The 9,412-nt window shown below is 38.3% G+C and overlaps 1 protein-coding gene across 7 annotated transcripts in view; it reads left to right on the top strand.

The window, feature by feature from the left end:
- macf1a (microtubule actin crosslinking factor 1a) overlaps window positions 1–9,412 on the top strand; it is a 222,836-nt gene that overhangs the window by 21,495 nt on the left and 191,929 nt on the right. Inside the window, exon 1 of one of the 7 annotated variants that reach the window (XM_015046209.1) lies at window positions 1,943–2,774. The exons of the other annotated variants lie outside the window; for them this stretch is intronic. Coding sequence (XP_014901695.1) covers window positions 2,681–2,774 — 94 coding nt within the window. The 5' untranslated portion in view covers window positions 1,943–2,680. Of the gene's footprint in view, window positions 1–1,942; window positions 2,775–9,412 lie in introns of those variants that run through there. 7 annotated transcript variants of the gene reach the window in all.

Below are 9,412 nucleotides of genomic sequence, written 5' to 3'. Positions count from 1 at the left end.
AGACAGTCGCTCCTTTCTCTTGCAGGTACTGCGTACCCCCGCTAAATCTTTTAGGGGTACGCAGTACCCGACCGAACCCCCCTACTTCCACCCTTGCATGTGAGGTGCCAACTAAATCCAGATGGATATTTCTTCCTCCTGTTAGTGCTGATCCAGCTGTTCAGTCTGAAGCTCTGTGGTCATTTTGATTTGTTTTTATTTTCAGATTATTCTTAAATGGTTCCTTCAGTGTTTCATAACAATTAGCTTGTTAAACAGAAGAAAACTGACAATAAAAATATAATAAATAAAAATAAAAAATTATAATAAATAACTTGAAAATTTAGACTAAAACGTCTTACTAACTTCTTTTTAAATAATAAAAAATATGATTTCACTAAATTAAGTAACAGTTAATTAAGCCAGTGAATAAAATAATTATCCATTCTACACGTGTTGGACTGAAAACCAGCTTTAAACTGAAGGAACGGATGAATCATCTTGTGAAAAAAAGCTTCTTCTTTTTTCCATCTCATCCGTCCTTCAGCTTGTTGATGTCAGCGCCGATCAAAGCTGCACAGAAAGGCTTTTCCACATCAGGTTTGAAAGTTCCTTCATGCATCTTTTAGGATTCAGCATCGATCCGTCCGCGTCGCCTTTGATTACCGGCATCTGCTAAACTTTCTGATCTGGAAACAAATGAAGCTGCACTTTGGAGCTGGATGGGTTTCCATGGAGATCACTGAGAGTCAAACTATCCTAAACAGTCGATGTTGTTTAATCATGCAGATGGAGTTTATTAAAAAAAAATGAAAGCTGGATCAAAGGGTAATAAATAGTGATCCCGTCCATTTGGACTTCCCTTTATATAAGTAACATAATCAGCCTGTAGGTGGCGGTGTGCTCCAATAATTAACCTTAGGTCATGTAAGGGTCACAGCATTTATATTTGTACTTTACACGATTAAAAAAAGTGGAGATATTGTTTTAACAGAAAAAAGAGGTACAAAGGACTCTGGGCGTCAATGACAAACATTTACTTGATCAAAAAAAAAAATAGATGCAGACAAAAATTAAAACAATATTTGTCATTTATATGCATTCACCTTGATCCTGATTCTACTGACACAAAGACTGACCTTAATAACATGGCAAATTTGGAAGGGGTTTGACCCAAAAAATTTAAAAAGTTTGATTTCCAACCTTCTTTCAGTTACTTAAAGATTCAAAGGGTTGAATTTCATTGTTCTCCTCTTTTGTTTTCCATCATTGCCTTAGTAAAGTTCACCCAGACAAAAAGGATATTCAATGATGGTCTAAAGTAGTTTTTAAGAAAAACAAAACAAAGTAATAAAATCACATTCAAAATAAAAGGTTTCCAGCTTTAATGGAAAGACAGAAATCACAGTCACATTTTCTGAAATGCACAAATGAAAAAGAGCCTGGAGAGGTGGAGAAAAGATCTTAAGATTTATTTTTAAAAATGTGAAAAAATCATAATATTTTAGTCTTTTATTCTTATTTACAGGATATATTTTCTCAACAAAGCAATCAGCGAATAATGGAAAGCAAAATATGAATAATTAAAGGAAACTTTATGTAATAAACAGAGTACAATTTTTTTATACTAATAGAATGATAGCAAATAAATCAGTGTATATTCTTGTACAAATTATTCATAAAACAATGTAGTAAATAATGACTTTAAAGGACATAAAATGTTTCTTGGAAATAAAGTAAAACGTAAACACAACAGGGGATTTATCTTAATTCTGAAGCTTAAAACCCGTTTGACAAAATATGGTTTAAATGAAAAATATATATTGCCTTTACTTAAAAAATCAATAAAATCTAAATTTTGAGATTAGTAACAAGGGAAGCAGAAAGCATCAAATAAAACTGAAATTGACTGTTTATCCATGCACTGAGAAGCTTCTTCCACCAGGGGGCGCCGCAGCTCCACCTTCCTGCCGCTACGTAACGCAGCAGCGAGCCGCTCTTCCTCGCCGGCTCTGGGAAATTCCTGCGGCCGAGCTTCCTGGTGCGGCCGGCAGAGGAGGGATGGGAGCCAGTCACAGCGGGAGGAACCGAGAAACCAGAGCAGAAGAGGGAGGGACGGAGACACGAAGAGGGACAAGAAACAGACACGTTCACGGAGGAGCCGGAGACAGAGGCTCAGCCTCACGGATACAAGCGGCCATTTCGGCTCTGGGAGCTCGGCCGCTCGCTGCGGATCCTCGGGACGCAACCTGGGGCTAGAGAGGAAAAAACAAAGGAAAGATACGGACTGACGTGGAGCTCCGCCACATTAAAAACGGAAACAAACCCACGGGAGCACTTCTGTCGACGCTTATCGGCGTGTTGGATATATTCCCTCCCTCACAGAGAGCAGCGGTCACCGGGCTGGGAGCCGCTGCGGTCCCGCTCCGTCTCCACCGGCTAACATGGAGAGATAACGTTTATATAACCGACACTTGCTTGTTAATTTGGACACATTTCAAGCTTTTTTGTTCTCTTTTGGTATCCCTGAGGATTATCTAACCCTGCTTTGAAGCAAGCTTCGGGGCGCTTCCGATGCATCATTGTCATTAAGCCCGCACCGGCTGCTGCTGATTCGGACTCTGGCGGAGGAAGGAGCCGGATCGGGACCACTGCGGTAGTCTGCAGGCCGACCCCGATCGGTACTTTATTTTAAGGCACTATGGCCGGGTTTATACCGGGGCTGCTGCCGACAAACCACTCCCAGGAGAAGCAGTTTGCCCAGGCGTATGAAGATGTGCTGGAGCGATATAAAGGTAACATAAATGACGGGAACTTGACTCCGTGTTTAGCTGTTTGGGACACACTGAGTTGCTTTTTTCTGGAGGAAGGAAGGAAAATGATCCCAAACATGTGGCCCTGATTGTCTGATTGGGAAAGCTGATATTTCGGCTGACAACCAGCCTGCTCTAACCTGTTTCATTGTTGATATTTTGGAGAAACATCCAGCTCTGCTACATTATTGGTCTCCTATCAGCTTGGGAAACTTTTCATTTCACTAAACAAACACAAGGAACGCTTTTATGAAGCCCACCTGACATATGGAGCGCCTGAAGTGCCAAAATGTTCTAAAATGAATGAAATGTTTACACATTTTATGTACATCTTACATTTATTCTTTTGAAATCTAGACCTAATTAGGAATAAAATTGACCAGATTTTGGTGAAACAAATGGATATAATTGGAGGGTCTGCAATTAATTAATTGAAATATTTGTATTTTAATAAAAAGATATATCAATGAGACAAAATTTAAATCATACCTAGAAACATTTTGCTGCCAAATTATTGAATAAATAGACAGGATCATAAACAAATCTGTTATTTAGGTTATTTGGCCATCAAATTGATGCATTTCAGCTTTTTAGCTGGTTCTTCAGTAACCCCTGGTTATTCCTGTAACTTTTTCATAAAAAGAAGAATGTGGACTGTGGATGCTGACATTAGCTTTGGGGACATCTCTGCTGCTGCTACATAGCAAAATAACATTGAGATATTATTTTTGTATCCTTTTTTGCTGGACCTTCTTTGCTGGACCTTCTTTGGTCCAGCAAAGAAGGATACTGTTAGCAATTAGCAATTAGGAATTGTTAATAGACAGAGGCAATTAGGAATTGCTAATAGGCTAATTCCTTTTAGCATAACTTGAATACAACAGTCTTTTCCAGCGTCCAATCAGATCTCTGCTCCCTGACTTTGGTGGCAAAGACTGACGGAAGGAATTCATGAAATAAACACTAAAATTATTACAATTATTTTATATTTTGTAAATGTATGCATTTATTCAATTGGATATGAATTAATTTTACACATTTGCGTTCATTCAGTTAAACTTTAGGGCCCTTTTGGACTTCCATACTCCTGCAGAAATGGTTTGCTTCCCACCACAGAGGCTCATCGTTGCTGTTTGTTCTGTAAATATTAAACCTGCAGCTCCGGAAGTCAGTTCAGAGGTCCAGTTGGTCCTGTCAGTCGTTTTTAACGGGTCTGGACCGTTTTTCCTCTCTGTTCATGAAGACTTAATGCTTTATGGTGCCAGTGACAGGGCTGCGTTAAAAATGGATGCCTCCACTGGCCGCTGCTGACTGTTTGGGGGGTCGAGTGTAGGAAGGGACTGCAGACTCTGGGTCACATCTGTGAGACTGGCTGTAATGAAAAGGAGGCGGTTCTGAATTATTGATTATTGTACTGAAACGTGACTCCTCTGGGTTTGGGTTTTAGGCGGTCAGATGTGGTGGGTAAAGTGGAACACGAGCGGTTTTATTCCCTTTAACTGGTAGTAAATGATGGTTTTCAGCAACACTGTGAAAGCCGGATGTTAGACAAACAAAGTATCCAAAGAAAATGTGACAATGAATAAATACTCGCCAAGTATTTATGTATTAGTAATATAAAAACTTGTCACCATACATCAATTAATCGCATGATAAATTAAAATGAACTTAATAATTTCCATTTGCATAATTGACAGAAGTCTTCAGTCTTCAGATTCATTTTATTTGAATATTGAAGATTTCTTCCAGTTCCAATGTTAAATGTTCATTAAAATTTAAAGTTTGTTTATCTTTGGGAATGTATTCTGGCATTATTATGCCATTGCTGTTGCATTACTTGGAAATGATTTCAAAATAACAATACTGTCATTTATTGCAACAACCTGTGGGACAAATAATTGGCCAGCAAACTTTATCATGACAGGCCTATTGGTACAGTAATATTGTTGGATCACATTCTTATATAAATAATGTTTAATTTATTCCTTTAACAATTTTTTCCGCATGGTAAATTATCCCAGAAGTTACTGTGATACATGATGAGACAATTTTAACTGATTTTAATAATAATGGCATAATAATTCAAGAACACATTCTCAAATATCAATAAACTATAAATTCTAATAAAGAAACTGGAATAATTATTCAAAATAAATAAACAAAACAACAGAAACGATACATTTAATTATGAAGTCTATGTAAACAAAGTTTTCTTTAAAAAAAGAAGCTAGTTAAGACGAATACCATGCTGAAGATTTTTGTCTTCCAGTTTTTGGCAGAAAGAGAAAAGTGATAAATTATGCAGTGGAACTTATTGAGCTTGTTTTAACTCATCATGTGATTAATTGATTTATTGCTTATTTTGACAGGCCTCACTGTAAAACAAACCCGGCCTTATCGGCTTTATGAATGCTGAATTAAATCCCGGCGGTTGTTAAAGTCGCCCAGGATGAAACGGGAATACTAATCCCATTAAATCTCGTTCACCTCGGACGTCGTCGGCAATGGATTTGCTCCTGCTTCCAGGAAGAGCGGCGCTCCATCTCTCTCCATTACAGCGCCGTCGTCGATCGGTCGGCCCGCAGTTTATCTCCGAGCCGATTGGCTTTTACTTTGATAACTGAGGAAGGCATTAGAGGTGAGGTGATTATGGACTGGAGCGTAAGCAGAGCTTTAAGTGGCTCTTCTGGAGCAGCTGAAATATTGATGGATAAATCCAAGTCGTCACATTTAAACTTCCTGGAAGTTGTATTCAATATTTCCTCCTGCAGAATCAGCTGGATTCTTAGTGGGAAGGCGTATCTGGACTTTGTTTATCTCATGAGATTTCTGGTCATTTTATGCCTTCAGTTTTTACACTTTTGTCATTTTCTAAATAAATATTTAGGTCAGATTGTGGAGTTTTCTTTCTCCTTTGTGTTTATTTTGGTGAAGAAAGAAGGTGAACAAGTTCAGAAACATGTTTTTGATTATTTTTTTAGACTCAGATTTTTATTTATCAGACTGCAACTATCAATTTTAGTGGGTTAGTAATCGATTATTCTATTGATTAATCGTAGGAAAAATTTGGCACATTTAGCAGATTTTTCATTTAACCACCCAAACCCTTTTTACACACTATTATTAATACATTGAAAGATGTATTTTCTATGGTTAATAATTGGGTAGAGAAAGTTGCTTGATAAGTTATTTTTTCTTTAATTTTACGTAATTTGAACCAGTGAAGTTAAAACTGCCACTTGAGGAGGTTTTGATTGAACAGATTTACATTCAAAGTAGTTTTTTTTGTCTTGAATTCAAAATGCATATATTTTGTTGAATTGTTTTGGCTTAATTACTGCTCTGAATGTTACTGCTCTGTTCTTTCAGCAAATGGCTATTTTCAGAGTCTTAATAGTCCAGTTAATGATTAATCTATTAGAAATTTAGTTGACGACTATTTCAAAATCGATTAATCACGATTAATCGTTTCAGCTCTAGATATTGGCCTATCTTTTGGACCAGTGGAAGCTGTTTAAACGTCTCTACTTGTCAGGTTTGGTTAGTCGATGTCAAACTTTGAAGCAGTTTCTTTCTAAAAAGTTTTGTGTCGAAGCATTCATGCATTCATTCATCCTGTTGTAGCTGCATTTTTTTAACTTTTTGCACAGGAATTGTTTGGTCTCCCCCTTGAACCACATGCAGCTGCAGGTAGAACAGCTGCTCTCAGTGATTACCCATCAGGCCTCTGGAACGGCAAACCGCCTCTTAAGGTGGCGACCGGGAAGAGTTGGCCTGAAGATGCCAAACCCAGAGCGGGTCGGTTTGGACGGGTTCTCCTGATTATCGCTCCTCCTGTTGGTGGGAAGCGGCTAAACTTTGAGCGCAGATGGATTTAGCTTGAGTCAGGGTCAGAGGTGACGGGAACCCAGCGACGCTCGCTGTTTGTCTGCTTTATGGTGTTTAGCTTCAGATACGCCTTTAATTTACGAGCTCGTTTCTCCTGACTGTCTAAAGCTGCTTCACCGTCATGAATTATCTTTACTATCATAGTTTATTCTGCTTGTTTACTTTCCTCCAGCTCAAAGGTTTAAAAAGGTTTCTTGTGGTTTTCAGCTGCAGTTCAAAAATGTTATACATTTGTTAAACTTTGTATTTTTAATTAAGTTAAAATTATGAACAACAATTTTCTTGCAATGCAAAATGCTTGTTTACATACTCTGTAATGCAAAAAAATTCTGCCAAATTATTTTATTTTAAATTTCTGATGAGTCTTGTAAGTATTAGCTTTATTTTGGTATCAGGATTATTGAAATAAAGTTTGCAATTGCTGAGAAAAGCTCAGTTAGATTTAGGTATGTTATTTTAAACACATGAGGTTTTTAAAGGTCCAAGGAAAGCAGAATAATTTCTTTATTTGAAACCAGTTTAACCAGCTAAACTTGATAATTTAAAGGTAGTCTGGACGGATTGCTCGGTGCTTGGTCTCTGCAGCCGGGTCTGTGTGTACGTTTGGTTTTATTGTCCTGTCAGCTGTGTGTGAGTCATCTGCGGCTGTCGTCGGGTAGAAAACGGGAACCCGGCGTCCTTGTGCTGGGATTAATCCTGTGAAACTGGAGGTGGACATGCGATCCGGTTTAAATCTTTCACTGCGTCGGCTGGCTGCTTGTCGTCCTGGGCAACAATAGCAGGATGTGTGGAGCAGTAATGATGGGGTCCGAGTGGAAAAACACCCAGACCTGAGTCAGAACCGGGGGAAACGGCAACAGTCCGACTATTTATCCCCAGCTTACGCCGTTATTATCATGCAGGACGCAGCCGGTTCTGATCCTTCAGCTTTTTCACCCGTTTCTGATTCTAAAAAGCTGCTTTAAGGTTTGGTAAAGGACAGAAAAAAATGTCTGCAGTTGAATATAAAGCAGGAAATCTGAGAGGAACCAGAACAATTGGACATTTTTAGCTGGAGACGGACAGGAAGTTGCTGTCATAACTCTGACCTCTGCAGACGTGGACGAGCTTTTCGGAGAGAAACTCCAGGACCACGTGATCCGGTTGGTTCTGTTGACTCAGAGGATCGTCACGTTAAAGACGGTTATAAAATACTTGTTTTTAAATAAAAACACAAAATAAAAGGAGTGGAAACATTCAGCATTTCAGCAGAGAGTTGATAAACACAACTTCATAATTTCCATGCTGGTAATTTTAAAGGGAAATTTTGTTTAGAGTCTTTATGATATGTTTCATTTATGGCTTTGGTTGTTTCAGTTTTATTCATTGTTTTTGGTTATTTTTGTTTATTCATTTTGGATATTATACTGGCAAATATTAGATTATTACATACCTTTTAGTTCCAGAGATTAAAGTCAAGTTTATTGGTCTTTTGAGAGGGCAAACCTGCATCAATTTACTATTTATTAATTATTATAATACTTCAAAATGGTGTCAAAACAACAGCAGTAAGAAGTGAGCCGATTTATTGGTGATGATTTTAGTTTCTGTTTGGATGGGACTGATGGACGTCGGTGAAAAGCCGACTCAAGTCTCTGCTGCTCCAGCTTTGTGTCTGCTTTACTTTAACTGGGCCGTTTTGAAATATGGAGGAATCATTTTCCCATTAAGCGCATGGTTTGGACATGTCTGGAGAAGCGCGGCGGTTCTGATGCTGGCCGCTCCCAGAGTCGGATCATTACAGCTAGAATTTTCCACGTGACCTAGTTTTCCTTCCCGACTCCATCGCTCCGGGTTTCCCTCACCATAGAGTTCTTCCTCTCCTCCTCTTCCTCAGCCTCTCGTCTTTAGACCAGAGCTCTGCAACCTTAGAAATCTAAAGACTCATTTCACCTGCAGTCCGGTTAAGTAAAACTTGATTTGGGTTGAAAATGTCTCACTATCTTTTGGGAAAAAAACAAGCTGCTTATTATGTGTTCATGTTTTCTATATTTAGACAAAAAAATTACATTTTCTTTTGTGGGATGTTGATGTTAGTAGAAAATGCTATTAAAAACATTTTTTTCTTCTAAAGTTTATGAACTTTAAGATTCATAAACTTGATACATTTTTTCTATTTGATATCTGTAAATGCATGTAAATCAAAGTTTTGGCCTGTAAAACTGATTGTGATGTCTTCAGTCAGAGGCTTCTTCAAGTTCGCTGTAACACAGACTGATTGATACATTAGATATTTCCTGCCATCACCATCTACAGCAACTCTTAAAACAATCTGAATTAATATGAGTTAAAACAACATTTAAATCAATCAAGTATTTTTGAATTTGAAAATTCACATAGTTTCCAACCATTAACAAAAAGGCCCTGAAAACATTACTGGTTGTTTTTAGTGCATTTATTCCTTTTTCGTAGCTTTTTGCCAAACTAAATAGGATCCACTTGCAGCTGAAGCTCCTGTCTGCGTTTATATTTCTACACTTTAAACCCAGTAGTTTGATTCTGTATCATGTTTCTCCTTGTAGTTATTTCTGCCTACATCCCTCCCCTTCCTGTTCTCCTACTTCCTGTTTCATCATGCTCTCCAGCTCTGGCAGGAAAAGCAGTCGCTGCCAGAGCGACTGCTTTTCCTGCCGGGTTTCCCCTCTGCTTGTCTGGACCGACAGCAGAGAGATGACGGAAAAATGGAGCTTTTT

This window comes from Poecilia latipinna, unplaced genomic scaffold (assembly GCF_001443285.1).
Source record: "Poecilia latipinna isolate Pla-1442-1.1 unplaced genomic scaffold, P_latipinna-1.0 Scaffold39, whole genome shotgun sequence".
Lineage (NCBI taxonomy): Eukaryota > Metazoa > Chordata > Actinopteri > Cyprinodontiformes > Poeciliidae > Poecilia > Poecilia latipinna.
Note: the sequence above shows the minus strand (reverse complement) of the source record. Positions and strands in the feature narration are given on the sequence as shown.